The sequence below is a fragment of the Rhynchophorus ferrugineus genome, unplaced genomic scaffold (assembly GCF_030347505.1).
Source record: "Rhynchophorus ferrugineus isolate W39M unplaced genomic scaffold, kcgeb_rfMv2 rfM2, whole genome shotgun sequence".
Taxonomy (NCBI): domain Eukaryota; kingdom Metazoa; phylum Arthropoda; class Insecta; order Coleoptera; family Curculionidae; genus Rhynchophorus; species Rhynchophorus ferrugineus.
The window spans coordinates 37,330,201-37,350,365 of NW_027472581.1; the positions used below are offsets into that span (position 1 = coordinate 37,330,201).

Sequence of the window (20,165 nt, forward strand, 5' to 3'; positions counted from 1 at the left end):
TATATTGAAATAGAACTATAATAAATTGTAATATATAATTCTATCATTGTAATATTTTAAGAATCTTTATTGATTGACTCTCAAATTAAACTGATGCTTCAAGATTTTCCAATTATATGAGTGCTTTAAAAAGGCTATTTCTTTTTAATTATAAGGCCTATAAATTAATTTTATAGTATATACAACACATGGTTTAAATGTGTATTAAATCGCATCGGGTACATTTATAGCATATTGAAGCCTCACTTAGAGGCTACACTTTTCAGTATCTGTCATTTAGTCGAAGTTCAAACAAAAAATGTTGGAACTGCATCGAAAATATTTCGATTTGTAACAAAAAAGTCGCATTTGTGGCAAGATTTACTTTTTATTTCAATTTGAAGAGATATACGACTGAAGGTAATCGAACGAAGTGTGAAGCGTTTGGCAACCTTTACCGGTATTCAGGTTTTAAATGTGCTGATTTTGACATTGAAGACAAAGACCCTTTTGGGCAGCCAAACAATTTTGAAGACCAGGATTTGATGGTGTTACTCGATAAAATCAATGAGGATCACTATTGACTACTATTGATGCGTTCGAGCCGAACACTGTATGAAAAAACGGTCGGGACACGAGAAGAGACACGAGAATGTGAAAAACTGGTGAAAAGCTGGGAACCACTGGAAAGCTGGGCTACCCCACCCGCCCTATTCTCTAGATCTTGCCCCTTCTGATCGCTACTTGTTCCGACGTATGAGTTGTGACCTATGTGAGTAGCGATTTATTTCTTGTTACGATACGACCAAAAGTGAAATACCCGACAAGGAACATGATCCCAATCACGCCAGTAACCAGGCTGGGTAAGACCGGATGTCTTCTGGTATGATATCCAAGATAAACACTAGGTCCAGTCCAGATAAACCCTAGATGGCAAATCGGAGACCCTAAATATAAATAAAAAAATAAAAATTTCCGTTTTATGGGAATCTTATTTCTACGCTCTTTGTACGTCGCATGTTCTAAGAACAGTCAAATAAAACCATTTGACTTCACAACTGCTGGTTAATATACAAAAAAAACCCAAGTACTCCGGTGTAGAAACCAATTAATTGGTTGGAAATTTTCCATTCCGTACATACAAAAAGTTTCATGATTAGCATCCCGCAAACAAAGTGAAGTGAAAGGAAACGTAAAAAAGAAAGACATTTTAGTAGACTACAGAGCAAACATCCCAAAAACCATTCAGTTCCTAATCCGTTTCAAATACCAAGACTGGTACATCTGCTTCTACAAAAACCAAATTACGTAAAAATACTATAAGTATTCTTTCCTGGAAAGCATGTTCAATATGATGCAAAAGAAGATCTCATGCACGTACTAATGTCACGCAACATCGATGTGGCAGTCAAACGGGAAAAAATGTTTAAGTCATCACTCCACTTCTCAGTTTCCAATTACAAACACCACCGGTACGATCGCTCTGTAGGTATTGGACCCACAATGATTCAACGCATCAAAACTAATATAAAAATGTATCTGCCTTCATCACAAGTCTGCATCAACCTCGAAGCAACTTCGATAATACAACTCACTGACAGGCCAATTCAAGTTATCGATGTAAGAATTCTGTAGAGTAGACTACTACAAACTAATAGATGCAGCTCCTCCCAGCAACACTTCCAGCAAGCTTCTGACGCATCTTTCCTAACCACTAAATTCTAATTCCTAATAATAGGTTAAAATGATCCATTACAACACTACTATTACAATGTATTATTACACAATATGCTACAGAACATCCTATTAATCGGTGTTCTGTTATAGTAAGAAATACATTTTCTTAGTTTGCCGGAAATTAAATTAATAAACGCCCTTCACCAGCATTTCGAATTTTTTATCACAATCCCGGCTCCATTCGGTATTTTGCACACTACAAGACAGAGCAAGGCCCACAAATAAATAATGAGAATGCTTAAAATGCAATAAATTGAATGCTTCATTTGTTATCACATACCGATGAAATAAATAATTATATAGTTTATGTATTATTATATATTACTATGTAATAGAAAATGACATATAAAAATAATCAAAAGCAGTAATGATATATTTATCATATACAAAATATAAAAGATATAGCGTATTCTCCGCATAACACAAAAGCCTTTACATTTTCTTGCGGCTGTTCTTTTCCTTTTGTCGTCCGTTACGATAGACCAAAATAAAACAATGTGCAATTGTAGCACCGATCTGGTAAGAAAAGTTCTTTTTTATCGAGGGAATAATGTATGTTCCAGTTTCTCGGCGGCGTTATCGCGCCAAATATATATCAAAATCGTTTTTCTGAAGCGCGATCTTTTTTTCATAAGCCCAGATAGCTTCGGACCCATATTCCGGACGTGCCATTTGGCCGGATCGCACTCTCCATTTACACACAATTTAGCGCGGCCGACATAAATCAGTACGACGAGTCGATCCATCAGACCGACCATTGTACGTTGCCACGTTTCATCCTTTGGCCGATCGACGGCGATTTTTCACGCGTCCAGCCGTCGCTTTCCCGACGCATTGTGTTGCGATCCCGTCGTTTTTGACGAAAATGACCATTTAAAAGCCTCCCTTGGACAGTAAGCGATACTGCCATGTATCCAAGCTATTTAGAGAAATATCATCGGTCAGAAAAACCAGCAGGAACTTTTAAATATATGAGGAAGCAAACTTACGTTACTTTATACGTTGTATAAAAAAAACATAACATCAACAAAGTAACATACCATATTTTTAATATTACAGACTTAAGCATTTATATACAATAGCAAAATATTTCTTCAATTTTGCTTATATAAGATTGATTTATTTTCGCAACAACCTATGTTTCTGTGTTGGGGAAAATGTAATTTCGGTTTTTGTATGATTTTCAAAGCAAATTTAATAACATAGATTTCATACAGAAATCATGACATGTCTTAATCGAAGACATTTTACCACTTTTCCGGTAAAACCAACTGCGAGTGAAAAAATGAGCCAAGCTGTTTTCGAAAGCTTCTTTTCAAGTTAGCTTTACACCATTGAGACAGTTTTACAGACACTAAAACAAATGGTAGTCAGACGGAGCAAGATGCGGACTAATTTTTTTAATACGATACTCTTTTAGGGTTTCCGTGAATGGGGGTAAAACGAAATGAAATAGTGGTGTTTACATTATGTGACCGTTATTTATTGAAGTAATAAAAATGTGGAAAATACAAAATAGATAAAATGGCTGGCAGCGGTGTTACCTGATGACGAGGCTTGGGCAGTCGATGGTGGTACGTCTAAACCAAACGATGGTTGGTAACTGAATCATTGAAAATACCCTTCAATAACATCCCAGATAAACGTCTCGGGGTTGCCAGCTATTCGTTATCGGGTTAAAGTTGGCGCTGCTGGCACTCCGCCCGTGTTCAACATCTGGGATTATATTTTTGGGTATTTTGTAGACCGTTATTCCACTATGTAAAATTCGACAGGCCTCAAGGTCGCTACACTCTATAATGACTCTTCAACTAGCAAATACAATTATTCTCTTAAACCACGAATTGGTAGTTTGATCGTAAAATATATAATTTACAGCATCCATAGGATATTAAGAAATATATTTGCCGGCTTGGTTGACGCAGTTGTCAAGGTGATAGGATAGTCCTCCTACAGTTGCGTTAGTAGCGGGTTCAAATGTTGCTACCATATCCTAGGTCGCAGTTTTATGTTTGTAATTATTTATAATTGTGATTGTCCATAAAGGAAGAGTACAAAATCCGACTAGGAAAATGCTCCCAATCACGCCAGTCTGGGATTTCTAAGTTGGTTACTCGGCAGTTGGTAGTGTAAATGTCGAGGACCATGGTTCGGAGTCCACGTTAAGCTGTAGGTCTAGTTGATACGAAGGAGACTTTAAAATATAACAAAAAAGAGACAGATACTACTCAATTATGAAGAAGTACTACAATTAATAAGTTGCATATTACTGGAAAATTAAAATGGCATTAATCACTTTGTTTAATTCTAATGTAATTCCCTTCATCTCTATTTTAATATGCTTCCAATGTTAAGACTTATTTTGATTTATAAATTAATTGAAAAGCAGATATTTATTATTTTATTGAATTGTTTCATTTATCATTTTTATTACTATTACTAGTTAATTTCAACAGAATTTTTCTTTTCTGTCTTTTCTGAGTTCTGTCTTTTCTCATTGACTTTTATTCGCCCTTTGAAGGTTCTGTTTTATATTTTTATTGTTAGTTGCACACAGCAGATAATTGACTGTTTCCTCCCTTTTGTCACGTTTTAATCGTTTATGCTAAAATTTATGAACTTGTATTGTTGCATGTAAATTCAATACGCTCTGTTTTTTCTCATTGACTTTTATTCTCCCTCTCTATGTCCATATTTTATCGATCGTAAAAATCAGATAAATAATTAAAACAAAACCATCACATCACAGGAGCCTACACCAAATTCAAAATAGTAAAATATTTATTTAAAAATCTAGTATGTCATATGGAAATTAATTCCTTTTTGGGGAATCGTACTCAACAAAGGATTAATTATTTTTTCTTAAGGAATGTTAATTCGAAATGTAAGTTGTTAAAATAAAATGTAATAAACTCTTTTATTATTTCTATAATTTTATTTATATATATTTCAATGGATGTAAAACGAGCAAATCATAAAATTAATATATTGAATAATCAACTATAGAAGCAAAGAGCAATCTATACAGTATAACAAAAGTTATAGTACAATAAATCAAAAATATTGCGTTGGGCAATAATCAATTTCTAGTAAATGAATTATGCTCTCTTCATATCAAGTAAGTTTTGGATTGTTAAATTTCATTGAAGAAATAACATGCGGAAATATGCGGCTTTAAAATAATCTATTTGAAAAAATTATAAACAACCAATACTTAAAACAAAAAAATCTTATTATATTGTTGAACATAAATAGGTAATATCACCATAATATTTTTAAAAGGATGCCATGGTATATATGACAATTCAAGAGGGTAATACCAAGTTTCAAATAAGAGGAAAGATTATTGTTATATCCATCGATTATAGAATGTTAGTACTAGCCTAACAGCAGGTCCTCAAACCAATTCCAATTTTGAAATTATAATCACCATCAAATATACCGGAAATAAAATGTACCCTTTTGATATATCCAGAATTATTATCTTTAAAAAGAGTAATGTAAATGAAGAAAGTTATATACTAAACGGGACTAAAAAGGATAGAAATATCCAACTTTTGGAGTCCTTGCAGTTTTCATCAATAAAAACGTAAAAAGATATGTTCGGATTTGAAGTATCTCAAAAGGAATCTTGACGGAAAACTTCGTTAAAAGGAACATGTAAAAAAGAAAAGAGAAGAATTAAAGAGTTAAACTATAGGAAATATATATTGGTTAATTGGAAGAAAATCACAATTATCAGTTCATAATAAATTTCTATTATGCAAGCTAGTATAGAAACCCATATAGATACACGAAAATCAATTATAGGGATGTTCCGCAAAAACTAATATAAATACAAGTGTTCCAGAACAGAGTCCTGGGAAGTAAAGCCCTGTAGTATGGCCCGCAACCACTAGTAACAATGTAATAAATAAATTTTAAAAAATTATACCCAAAATAATCAGAAATCAATTAATTAAAATGTACTCAATATAAGTTCGCGGAGCATAATCAATTCGTTAAAAGTAACTAATAAACTAAAAATTCGACAAAATTTTAATATTTCGTCTTTCGTAAGAACCAAAAAATAATATTCCATGGAGATAAAGCTACTATAATAGATACAGTTAAAATAAGTATCACTAATATTGGTAAATTGATATATGAATTAATTTTTTAAAATATATTTTAAAGCCTCCTTTTACCAACTAGAAGTTAATCTGGACTGGATCTACAGTTTAACGTGGGCTCCAAATGACGGTCCTCAGCATTAACCCTACCGACTGGTGAGTGACCAACTTTAGAAATCATCCTAGAAGACATCCGGTCTTACGCAGCCTGGTTACTGGCGTGACTGGGATTATTTTCCTTGTCGGATTTTACACTCTTGCCAAGGACAATAACAAATTCTAAACTATAACAAACATACATTTACGACCATGCCCCAGCAGGACTCGAACCCGCTGCTATCGCAATATCAAATAATCATTATCAATCAAAATAATATTAACTTTTCCTCTTGTGAAGAGTAGAATTTCCATTAATTATAAACCAGCAGTAATCTGCTAATATTTTAGCATTTCATCTTCCTTGATAACGCTCTTCTCTCTGTTTTATATCCTGGTATGCACCTTATTCGTCACTCACTATACCAAGATTTAAGGCGAAAAATAAAACTGAGAATGTAAGAAATGTATTTTAAAGACATTCCATCATTTCAAATTCTTTTAACACGTCATTCACTAAAAACTCGGCATTTTCTACTTTAAATTGCTTAAAATCCTTGAATTACTTTCTTTAGAAATAATCAAGCCCTTTCGCTGTAAGATTTTCATTGAATTCATTGATTTTTATAAGTTTTCTTATTTGTATGCCTATAAAAATAACGTCTTTTAATTTGGCACCACTTAATTTAGAGAAAACGGTTTTCAAATACAAATATTCTTTACGATTCTTATCCATAGCCTTGACAAAATGTTTGATTAAACCGTGTTTTCTATTTAAGGGTGGAAGAACCACATGTTTTCTGGAAAAAGAGGTTCATATATAACGTATGATTTACCACAAATAAAGTCAGTTGTTTTTGGCGAATATTTAACTTCATAGCTGTCCCACAAACAGAGAAAACAACAATATTTCGAAAAACCTCCCTATAGTCCAAGCAATATAGCAACAACTTTTAAATAACAAACACTTTTCAGTTGTACTCTCTGTATTTGATTAAATCTAATATTAGTTTCACGTTTTCATACGACTCTTTCAAAAACAGTGAATGTGCAATAGGTATGGAAGGATATCGGCTGACACAATGGAGTAATACAGCTTTTAAGCGTAAATAGTATTCACACCATTACTAAGGAACGTGACGTATTAGATCACCATATCAATAGACAGTATTTTCAACAATGGAATAAGGAATTCCAAATACATAATCTTATTTATGTGAGAAAAATCGTGTCACATAATGTTATTAGTCTAGAGCATAATTGTCGTAACTGTAATAGATGCAAAATAAAACCTCTCAAACGATACGGTATAGTCAAAATTAAAGTAGAGAATTTTCCTAGAAGCCACGTGTTGGCCGTGAATCAATCAGACGTCCCGCGAGCCCCCGAGGATCAAAGAGGGACTGGCGACGAGACGAGGTCCCGCAGGAGCGACTCTGACGGATGTGCCGTCTTTGCCACTGCAGATTTACGACTGGGCCGGATTAGGACCGCACGAAAATAATTCACAATTAATATTTCCGCGGCCGTATTTCTCGTTTAATGGTCCGAAGTGCGGTGATAGATAGAGAAAATTATTATTTATCGTCCAGGATTTGACGAGCGAGCCATCATAAAACACTCGAGGCTTTGGTCCGAAATCTTCCAGACGCTGCCGTTTGATCAATGGATGAAAGCCGGTTTGTTGCTAGGTGGCGGCAATAAACGATAATATTCCCGAAATAAATGTGCATTTCAATAGAAATTTGTTAAATTCCAAACTAAAATTAAGTGGTTATTAATAGATGTTTACTCTCAATATTTTAAAAATATAATTATTATTTCACATGACATTCTCGCAATTACTGATAATTTTCTAATATTAATCTACTTTAATTTTTTTATTTCGCTCTTATGAATTATTTGGTTTGAAATTCACTAATGAAAAAGGGAAGAAGCTTTTCAAATCAATATCAAAAATCCTTGAAAACATTTCTGTCTACTGTATGATGTCGACGCTTTCATCAAAGTCGCGAAAAAAAAGAACATCATACAAACGTACAGTTTGGATTTTAAGCCAATTTGCATCCAATTACAATGTGAACAGACGAAGTAACACTTTTTCCCCAAGAACCTTATGGTGGACAACCATTTAGAGCTCTCTTAGGAATTTTAATAAAGTAGGTTTTCAAGGCACTAATATTAAAAATCTGTTGAAATACCGATCATTCCTAGTTGATTTCGCTGATTTTCTTCAGCTTCAGCAGCCTAGATTCAGTAACCCGGCTGAGTAAGACCCCACGTCTTCTGGGATGGTCTCTAAGTTGGTCACTGGCTTCCCGTAGGCTTAAAACCGAAGACAATGGTTTGGAGCCCACGTTAAACTGTATGTCGTTGATAAAAAGGAGACTTTAAAATATATTTAAAAAGTCTGTCTTCAACTAAAATATTGTTCTACTTTTTTTAAGAGCAAAATGTTTAATTGCTCTATTACTGTCTATAGCATCAGAAACCTCTTACTTTCTAAACCAACTGGATATTTTGATTGATTAGACTTGAAGCAGGTATTGTTGATCATAAATAGTTTTCCATTTTTACACTTGGACTTAAACTATATCGCACGTACTGGCTTATCGGCCGCAAATCCAAGTCATCATTAGATTACAAGGTATACGAACATTCTATACGAATCAATACTTAAGCCTATTTAGGCATATGAAATTCTTCTAGAACCCATAACGAATATGTATATAATATAAATAAATCAATATGTTTTAAAATAACGTTAGTGCACAACAATGTGCTCGCTAATCAACTACATATGCAGCACTATGGTGAAGCAGGTAGACCAAAATGTTTAGCACCACCCGATCTGGTTTTAGGACATATATAAAGTCAGAAAACTTAGAATAGGATTAAATAATTAAGATAATATTTTAGACAGTAGACCACTGAATGAAGACATGTAATGCTTATTGCCTACTGGCAGATTGTTGAACCACTAAGAGTAAAATTAAAAAAATTAATTGGTCTGAATTATAGGTATGTAAAAATTATGAAATTATATAAGAACATATGTCGAAGATTGTTAACGTACATGCAACAAGTTAATGAAAAGGATTAAAAGATATCAAAAACAGCACTAGATCAAGTGCTGTGCACTGTCTAGATCAAGGAAATTACCAGTAGAAGTAGAAAAACCCTTCTCAAGTAGAAGAAAAAAACCCTATCAGTTTTCAAAATAGCATATTGAAGATGATTTTGAATACTCGGAAAACAACCAAATACATGGAGAGCCAGTGGTCATTAGTCTCTGTGTTCGCAAATACAATCAAAAATTCATAAAAGGAACTTTCGCCATACATTGAATTAACTTATTCAACCAATTTTTATTTTGTTACTGTATTGTCTTTATTACATTATATTAGATCATATTATTGCTACAACATTAAGCTAATTGCTAATTAAGAAAAATTGGTACTTTTCCATACCTCGTCACAATCGCAAACCACTGCAACAATGAACCACAAGATACAAACAAACTTGAATTTCATACAAATTTAATAAGAATAATAATAAATTTTAACAAATATTATAGAATGAAATCGTTGTAAAAGAATATTTTATCGAATGTCTAAAAACACAACCAAAATCACCATTTCAGAAACGACCAACCTTCTATGGAGAAATCAAAGAAATATAAGAAGACATCTTATATCCTATATAACGCATATATATTTAATCATTGGAACATAATTCAAAGTAGCACAAAACATTTATACATCAATAAAATATAATCAATAGCCATAGCATATATATATATATATATATATATATATATATATATATATATATATATATATCTTATATATAAAAATGAATCGCAAAATATGTTCCTAAGCGCATAACTCAACAACGCCTGGACCAATTTGGCCAAATCTTTTTTTAAAATGTTCGTTGAAGTTCAGGGATGGTTTTTACGGCGAGAAAAATTAGAATTATTGCTGGAAAAACCCTAAAAATAGCCCTTTTTGTTTGAATTTGTTTCGTGTATCAGTTGACAATTCATCTGTCATCTGTCAAAAGTCATCTGTAACAGACAACTTTTTTTTTTAAATTTGATATGACTTGAACTCAAATCCTTTTAATCCGTACGAATTGTTTTATTTATTTAAAATTTTTTATTTGTTTAAAATTTAATTCAAATTTTAAATAAATAAAACAATTCGTACGGCTTAAAAGGATTTGAGTTCAAGTCATATCAAATTTAAAAAAAAAAGTTGTCTGTTACAGATGACTTTTGACAGATGACAGATGAATTGTCAAGTGATACACGAAATAAATTCGTATATCGTGTTTTGTGCAGAGTGTTTAGTTAGTTAGTGTTTGTTTAGTTCGTGATTAGTGAAAAAATAATTTATATTTGATATGCCTCCTATAAGACGAAGCAATTTAGGTAGAAGAACCAGAAATGCTATAAACCAAGCTAATTACCGATCTAATCGTACTGCACAAGAACGTGACGACGGAAATGAACGTGAAAGAATTCGGATATCACAAACGCGTGAAGCGCGAGCGCGACATTCAACTAATAATCGCGCAAGTTTGAATCCAGCTGCTTTCAGTTACGATGTGTCAATTGACTACAGTAACTACCAATGTGTTGTTATTGGTTCTATGAACTTGGTTTGCTCACACTGTAAGGCATTAAAATACAAAAACGAAGCCAATGGATTGTGTTGCGCAAATGGTAAAGTGAAATTGATACAATTGGATCCACCACCAGAACCATTGTACTCATTGGTTTCAGGAATAGGAACAGATTCTATACACTTTTTGACACATATTCAACAATATAACAATTGCTTTCAAATGACTTCATTTGGGGCAACAAATGCAGTTCGGGAAAATTTTATGCCAACTTTCAAGGTATGTATTATAGCAGTTACTCATAATTATTTTAGCGAACAAAATTTTCTGTCACCAAAGTTAAGATGTGTTACTAATCTTCAATTTCTTAATCATTACGAAATATATCACTTAGTCATCATATTATATGGTGATTCAGTTTCAGTGACACTTTTATTATATTTTATATTTGATAGATATTAGTTAAAACTAAATATATACTTTTTAAGATCAAATATTATTTAAGTTTGATCATTGACAATCCATTAATTTATACCACACCATAATATTTTTTTTATTTACAGATACAAGGGCAAATATATCACAGAGCAGGTTCACTGTTACCAGTGTCAGATAGCGACAACAAATTCCTGCAAATTTATTTTATGGGCAATTCACCACAAGAAATTGATCTGCGTTGTGCACATAACAATTTAGTAAAAAGGTCTATTGTAGAACAATTACAAACTTTATTTCATCAACACAATCAATTGATTATATTGTTTAAAACTGCCCTGGATCTGATGCCATCCGATAATCACAAAATTGTAATCAGAGCTGATAAAACACCTGCAGGTCAACATACAAGACGTTTTAATGCACCAACTATTGATGAAGTTGCTATCGTTGTAGTTGGAGAAAACTTGGAATCCCGTGATATTGTTTTACATCGTCGGAATTTTCAATTACAACCTATAAAGGAAACACACCGCTCATATGATGCACTGCAATATCCCATTATATTTTGGCAAGGTGAAGATGGCTACGATTTATCAATAAAAATGATAAATCCCATTACAGGTAACTAAAATATTAGTTTAGCTATGGCGATAATATCTCAGTCACTATATTATGTATTTTAATTTTATATTTGAATGTTATTAAAACAAAATCTGTTTACAGGTTCTGAAACCAACAAAAAAGTCAGCTCAATGAACTATTATTCATACCGCCTAATGATTCGGGAAAATGCAGATAATCGCATATTGAAATGTCGGCGATTATATCACAAATATGTTGATGACATGTATGTTAAAATTGAAACGGAGAGATTAACATTCATCAGGTTGAATCAAACCAAACTCCGATCTGAAGAGTATATTCACCTTCGAGATGCGATTAATACTGATGGAAATGCACAGAATGTCGGTCGGATGACTATTCTTCCAGCAACATACATCGGAAGCCCTCGGCATATGCACGAATATGCTCAAGATGCCATGTCGTATGTTCGTCATTATGGTACAGCAGATTTGTTCATCACATTTACATGCAATCCGCAATGGATAGAAATTAAGCAGGAGTTATTACCTGGGAAATCATCCATTGATCGTCATGATATTACAGCCAGAGTCTTTAGACAAAAGTTGAAATCTTTAATGAATTTCATCGTAAAACATAATGTATTTGGTGAGACACGCTGCTGGATGTATTCTGTGGAGTGGCAGAAACGAGGATTGCCACATGCACACATTTTGATTTGGTTGGTTGAAAAGATAAGGCCAAATGAAGTTGATGCAGTGATAACAGCTGAAATCCCTAATGTACAAGTAGATCCTGGATTGCATGAGGTAGTTATCAAAAACATGATACATGGTCCCTGTGGAACACTTAATCAAAATTCACCGTGTATGATGGATGGTAAATGTTCAAAACGATATCCACGGACATTAATATCGGAAACAATTACTGGTAATGACGGTTATCCATTGTATCGTCGCAGATCGACAGCAGACAATGGAAAATCAACAATTGTCAAATTAAATCAACAAGATATTGAAATAGATAATCGTTGGATTGTTCCATATTCACCCATTTTATCAAAGACATTCAAAGCACACATCAACGTTGAATCTTGCCATTCAGTGAAATCGATTAAATACATTTGCAAATATGTAAGCAAAGGGAGTGATATGGCTGTGATTGAAATTGGTGCAGAGAATTATAATGATGAAGTTACCCAATACCAAATGGGCCGCTATGTCAGTAGTAATGAAGCAGTTTGGCGAATATTTTCTTTTCCTATTCATGAGAGACACCCTTCTGTTGTTCACTTAGCTGTGCATTTAGAAAATGGACAAAGAGTGTATTTTACAGCACAGAACGCAGTACAAAGAGCTGCTCAGCCACCATCTACTACATTAACCAGTTTTTTTGAGACATGCCAAAACGATGATTTCGCACAAACATTGCTATATTCTGAAATGCCAAAATATTATACCTGGAATCAATCCTCAAGGAGATTTATACGACGGAAACAAGGAAAACCAGTTCCAGGATATACAGATGTATATTCCACCGATGCGATTGGCCGGATTTATTCAGTACATCCAAGCAATGATGCATGTTTTTATTTACGACTGCTATTAGTCAATGTACGTGGCCCAACATCATTCCATCATTCCATCATTCCAACAGTTACGAACTGTTGATGGTGAATTGTGTGGATCCTACAGAGAAGCCTGTCAACGTTTGCAATTGCTTGAAAATGACGCTCATTGGGATCAAACTCTCAATGATGCTGTAATATCATCACACACTCATCAAATACGAACATTGTTTTCTATAATCATATCTACATGCTTCCCATCAAACCCAATTGATTTGTGGATGAAGTACAAAGATTATATGTGTGATGATATTTTGTATCAAATACGGAATAGAATGGGAAATCCAAATATACAAATCAGTGAAGAAATTTACAATGAAGCATTGATTTCAATTGAGGACATGTGCTTGATAATGTCAAACAAACTATTAATTCAATTAGGCCTGACCGCGCCCAATCGTCCAATGCATGACGCTTTTAACCAAGAGTTGCATCGAGAAAGACTGTATGATCTCAACGCTTTGAAAGAATAAATTCAAACAAATCTTCCACTGTTAAATGAACAACAGAAGTATGTATTTGAAACTCTTATGAAAGTAACAAATGATGAAACTGGAGGGATTTATTTCTTAGATGCACCTGGTGGTACAGGAAAAACTTTTTTTATTTCATTAATATTAGCAACAATTCGCTCACAAAATAAAATTGCACTTGCACTCGCTTCGTCGGGAATCGCAGCAACTTTGCTTGAAGGTGGTCGAACAGCCCATTCAGCACTAAAATTGCCATTAAATATGCAAAGCAATGAAACTCCAACCTGCAACGTTTCGAAGAACTCTGCAATGGCAAAGGTTTTGCAGCAATGTAAATTGATTGTTTGGGATGAATGCACGATGGCACATAAAAAATCTTTGGAGGCTTTAGACAGAACCGTAAAAGATCTACGTAGCAATAATAACCGATTTGGTGGTGCAATGATTTTATTAGCAGGAGATTTTCGTCAAACATTGCCAGTGATTCCACGATCAACGCCAGCTGATGAACTCAATGCATGTCTAAAGTCCTCCAATTTGTGGAAACATGTTAAAGTACTTCATTTAAGCAAGAATATGCGTGTCGAGTTGCAAAATGACCAATCTGGAAACATATTTTCTAAACAACTCATTGACATTGGTAATGGCAAATTTCCTATAGACATGTTGACGGCTTGCTTTTGCTATGACTATAAACAAGTCCCAGGGGCAATCATTAAGTGTTTGTGGTATTAATCTAGAAAACCCATGTTTCTCACATGGTCAATTGTATGTTGCCTGTTCCCGTGTTGGAAAACCATCAGATTTGTTTATCTATGCGCCAGGTAATCAAACAAAAAACATCGTATACCACAAAGCAATATAATGATAATAATAATAATAATAATTATGATTCACATGATTAACAATAAAGCGATTACTTACTTTTCAATCCTTATATATGTTTTATTTAATTATTTTTTATTCACAACGCCCTATCACCAGGGTGATGGTTCTGTTCAGGAGAATTTTTTAAAATACGTAGGCACAAAAACTGCCACATTACAAATCTTTTTGACAGGACGAAGTCTGTCGGGTCAGCTAGTATATATATATAACCATTGATTTCATATTTTCAGTTAACATTGTTAATGTTACTTTCTCACAGAAGGGAAACGATAATACTCTCTGGTACTATAGTATAAAGAATAGATAACATACCAAGGATAAGTCATTAAAACTCTTTCACATAATAACCTAACGTCTAATGAGCGTCGAAAACGTTAAGCAGCAATTTTCAGTTCTCCAAACTAATAAGACTTTTAATAACGCCCGAAAAGAAAGTCGACAAGGCATCAACAGTCCATTGACGGCTTCATCTGGTAAACATAACGCTGATTGAAATCAGTAAAAGGTCGGACTAATTAAACGTCTAAAAACAGGCCAGCAAGAAGCTACATGATATCCAAAAATTCTTCAGAAGAAAACTAGCTCATTTATGTCAATTAGTCCAAAAAATGATGCGATAAATGTTGTTATAACAAAAATATATGAATCAAAAGTTCGAAATATATTCCAACAAAAATAATCTGGCTACTGATCTCGGGTTGTTTGTTTTGAAATAGATACTGGCTAGCTCGTTCGTAATTTACCATGGGAATTTCGATGCACCGATCGAAAAGTCATGGCAAGAGATTGAGCTGAGTCATCTGACGTCGTGTACAAACACTACGGGCCGGAGTCTTTCGTACCGCCATCGATCTATCTTACGAAACAAAATATTGAAGTAATTAGTTAATAATCCAGTCGAATTTATTCGAACCCGTCAATCAAGTCAAATTTACTGGTTCGTCGTAACCGAGTAAAAGCACGTTTTATCATTGGCGTAGCAACATGATTTTGAGAAGAATTACGTCAAATTATTATCCTCAAATTTACATTAGATATTAGTTGTCTAACGAGATCCTAACATATAACTTAATATTTATTATTTTTATTAATTAGGCCTGTCAGCCTTTTAAACTTTTTAGGGTCGTTGTTACATGTTTTGTAGTACATAAAATTTAATAATAACATTTATAAACTAGATATATAAAGGAGTCAAAACTGCGTATTTATAATTCCGAATAACAGATATAACTAGTATAATAATATTAAATAGTTGTATACAAAAGCATAGTATTAGTAATCTATAATGTAGTAAGCCGAGTCCTAGTATTTGATTGATATGAATGAAGATTTTTATACCAGAAGAGTAAGTTCACTGTTATTGAGTTTTGTTTTATTTTTCGTTTTTGTATATTTTTCTGCTAGGTATTGCATTTGTTAATTAATCATGATTTTCTCAGTCAACTTATGAGTTATCACGCGTATATCGAACTTCCTTCTGTAACTTTGTGCAAATTATTCAAAACAGTTTTGTGGTCAATGCCTGGCTCCATGCCAATATCGCCTGTGCTACTATGATTATCTTGTTGAGTTTTATCAAGACTTCATTAGTTTTTTCACTGAATGAACGACAACGGTGAGTAATCATTTGACGTTAAAATTATCAGAATTTTCATTATTTCCAATTGTGATTTTTCCATCCTATTTCCATTTCCAAACCATTCCCATAAAATGTATTTTTACAAAATAGCTTTGTAACTAATTAACCAACAAAACATTTTTATGATAATGTAATCCACAGCATCTCTCATTTTTTATTAACTTAGAAAAAAAAGGGAAAAAATTCACTACACTCAGAGGGTACCACTTCTAGAGATGTTGCTACGATATCTGCTTCCTGAATTATTTGGAAATTTGACAGTATTGACGATCAGAAGAGATGCCACATTCTCCAAAGCCAATAGCACATGAGATATATAGTTGAATTGCATTATCTTATACTTGTAATGCATTTTAGATTGTATATTTGGGCTGTAATAATCTGTTCATTTTAAGAGATATATGATGAATTGCGTAAATTCAAAACAATTAGGTGCTTGCATGTATTCTGATCAGTAATACATACAGGTAAAGGTGCAAAATAGCTATGTAAAAAATATAATTAAACAATTTAACCCAACTGTAAAATTCGATTATTTTGACATTTTTATACATATATGATATTTTAATACATTTAAATATAATAGTAGACTAAAGAAATCTGCTGGAGATGATGCTGCTTCATCATATCTCAATTGTTCGTTTTAGTTTAAATGATTTAGATATGATCATTTTCATGACAATTGCAGAAAACGGCCTAAAGTACTAAAAAATTACGAACACCATGAATTTCAAGACTTATTGAAAGAAAACCTAGCTTAAAATCTAAAATGACTTCCAGACAACTTGGCACTTGATGCAGCAAAAAAAGAGAAAATGGCTACGAGACCGGTGATATGGTACGACAATCTCAATCGTAAAAAGTCATAGACTACTCCAGGGCAGACATCCACATCGACAAAGAAGCGAAATATTCATGGCCATACAGTATTGTTGTGCATATAGTAAGATCACCAGAATGTAGTGAATTATGAACGAGATGTCAGTTAAACAAGTTGTTGAATGTATAACCTATTGACCAAGGACGACCAGCAATAGCGAGTAGCAGACGCCAACTCATCCTGTTGCATGGCAATGCTGGGTCATATATCGCAAATATTGCTGAAAAAATGCGATAATGGATCGATGTCTGAATCATGCTGCCAAAATCATCATGCTGGCAATAAAAAATAGAGAAAGGTTCTAAAAAATGATTTTTGGTTAATGTATATTATTGTACAGATTTTCTCAATGAATGCAATGAATGTCAAGCACCTAATATGTTAGAACATATGTTATGTTAATATGTTAAACATCAGAACAACAAATTAGAAATAAAAAATATGAGACAAAATAATCGATTTTAATATAAAAACGTAAAAAATTTTAAAAAATATTCCCATCATACCTGTAACGCCACTGACCTGCCGATCACTAATCCCATCAATTACCGACAGATGTTCTCATTATTTTCAGACAGTGCCGTATTGTTTCCAAATTTATTACCCACTCTCATAATTAGAAGTTTAAATATCGTTGGCCGTGATCGCACAGTAAATTTGACGGCGATACTGCTTGAGTGGGAGTGAGGTTGTATTGAGTAGAATGTATAGTCGATGACGAATTGTCAACGTTGGGATTTACGAAGTATTCTTTCGGAACTCTATCAATTTAACCTAAAGAATAGAGCGCCGTATTGTATTATATATTTTATTCGATTATTATTTGATCTAATGGTTTTCCTTAAATTATAATGAATAATAAAATAATTTAAAATATTTGCATGATTTCAGTAGTATTATCAAAGAGAAATCGACGAATGAACCACTCTATTGAAGTATATATAACGAAAAACATATTTTTTATCCAAGAATACAAAAATGTATTTATGCTATATGCATAGAAACAATGAACAACCTAACTATTCCCATCATATATTAAACACAAAATGCTTAATGCAGTACTACTCAATATGACGATCTGTTAGGTCATTGAGAATAATTAGGCGTGTTTCATGAACCTTGTTCCTTCAATTTGCCCGACGCCATGTACAAGAACTCGAAGCCCAAAGGAATGGCCCGACTGATGCTAGATCTACAAAAGTATGGAACTCTTCAAAATGACTTGTTGAGGAATGCATAACGTAGAATGAAGGAAATTTGGTAAAAATATCGATTTTCGTATGTTATACAGCGCGATTTCTCCGGATCAAATTATTCAAAGTCTGCGTTTACATCATAGCGACTGTAAGTGTGAGGAATGAAATGTCTACAATATAAAAGTTCCACTTATATTAAAATAGATTTGGGAAGTCATTGTTGGCTCTGCAATCGCCCAACAATCTGCCACTTCTTTCATGAACTTTCTGAAATGTTTTAAATTCTGAAAACTAATCCAGAACTACATTTTGTCAAAGGTGCTGGTATTAAACATTACCAGGTAAGGCGTGTTTGTCAAATAGATAATTATATACAAAATCTGCTCAGAATCGCACTCCTTGAACAACACAAAATCTATAAAATATCTAATAATCCAATAATAAATGAAGAAAATAAAAAGTAACAATATGGAGAATTAGCAAATACGCAAGAACGTCCCCATACTGATTTTGAGCAATTATGAAATCAAATATATGTGATAACATTGATGCAATAAGAAGTTCTGAAGCTCTAATATGGACAAATATGGATACATATGGACAATAATAAAAAAAAATTTATCGCACTGTAAAAGCAGTAACGACTCATTGCCATCAATAATTTAATTAAGTATCGATAGCAATCAATGATTTTTGCTCCCTGAAATCGTATGAAGAAATATACTATCCCATATAGGAAATATCCGATTTAACTAATGGGTTACTACTATCTTTTTACACTCGGTTGACTAACGCTACTAGTCGTAATTCCAATTCATAAAAATGGCAGATAAGTTTTAAAAAAGATGGACGACGTCGTTCAGATTACTGTTTACAAGACAGTCAACGTTTATGAAGCCGTAAAACGTTTCAAGGAAACAGATATGAACCACGCCATGACACGGGAAAGCCAAGTGTGATGTTAGCCTTTAAATATCTCTTCTCAGCTATTTCATGGACAAGATGACCAATAACTTGGAAATCATCAGTAAATATCGTCAGAAGAAAATGCTTGCACATACAGTTATGTAGTTAAATCTTTGATAGCGTTACTTGATAAAGTCCCTATTATTCCAGTGCAACTGCAGTAATTCGTTAATATAATTTTTAGTTTCGATAGAAGCACATTTTTAGAACAATTTGCAATAATGTTATAATTAAAAACTACTGGGCAAATACAAATACAGTTCGAGAACTATATGATCTGTCCACTCGAGAATGAATATAATAATTTCGCATATTTTCTTTCAATAAGCTAAAAAAATTGTATATAAAGGGTACGGACAAATTAAAATAGAACAGATCATATCCTGAGATACACACAATATTTACTTATTAATAAGTTACTAAGCCACTTGACTGGCTGCAAATCGCCTAGAAATAGAATCGTAGAGTGTTTCGTTGAATTGTTTACAACGGTATGTTCTACCATTGTTGTACAAAAAATCCGTCAATTGCTTCAAAGATGTGGGAAATGGAAATCTACTATCTGACTCTGTTGTCTGGCAATTCTGATTTCTAGAGATAAGATGTTTGATGACATTTTGATGCCGCTCTAATAAAGACTGAACCATTTTGCCTGTATTTATGGATGCTTTATCATCATGGAATATAACAGTGTTATGTTATCAAAATATGAAGGAACTTGAGGAAACACTGCTGCAGCCAAGGCAGTAACTTTTCATAGAGGATCTAAATTTAAACCTGCATCCGTGGAAAATTCAGTTGACCCGCTCTAGATAAACCATACAGAACATCAAACTATTCATGGCTATTTTATGATCATTTCATTTCGGAATATATGTGTTATTGGTTTATACCCATTCTAAACTGAAGCAGGCTCTGTCAGG

At 33.2% G+C, this 20,165-nt stretch overlaps 3 protein-coding genes across 3 annotated transcripts in view; 2 read left to right on the forward strand and 1 right to left on the reverse strand.

Annotated features, from left to right (window-relative positions):
- The window catches only part of tio (zinc finger domain-containing protein tiptop), a 468,375-nt gene that overhangs the window by 296,640 nt on the left and 151,570 nt on the right, over positions 1 to 20,165 (reverse strand). The window lies entirely within an intron of this gene.
- On the forward strand, positions 10,242 to 11,620 carry LOC143191992 (uncharacterized). The gene is made up of 2 exons (XM_076397453.1): positions 10,242 to 10,832; positions 11,117 to 11,620. Exons 1-2 carry the CDS (start codon positions 10,332 to 10,334, stop codon positions 11,618 to 11,620), a joined length of 1,005 nt encoding a protein of 334 aa, XP_076253568.1. The 5' UTR covers positions 10,242 to 10,331.
- LOC143191954 (ATP-dependent DNA helicase Pif1-like) lies at positions 13,572 to 14,604 on the forward strand. Its single transcript, XM_076397396.1, has 2 exons — positions 13,572 to 13,711; positions 13,774 to 14,604. Exons 1-2 carry the CDS (start codon positions 13,699 to 13,701, stop codon positions 14,406 to 14,408), a joined length of 648 nt encoding a protein of 215 aa, XP_076253511.1. The 5' UTR covers positions 13,572 to 13,698; the 3' UTR covers positions 14,409 to 14,604.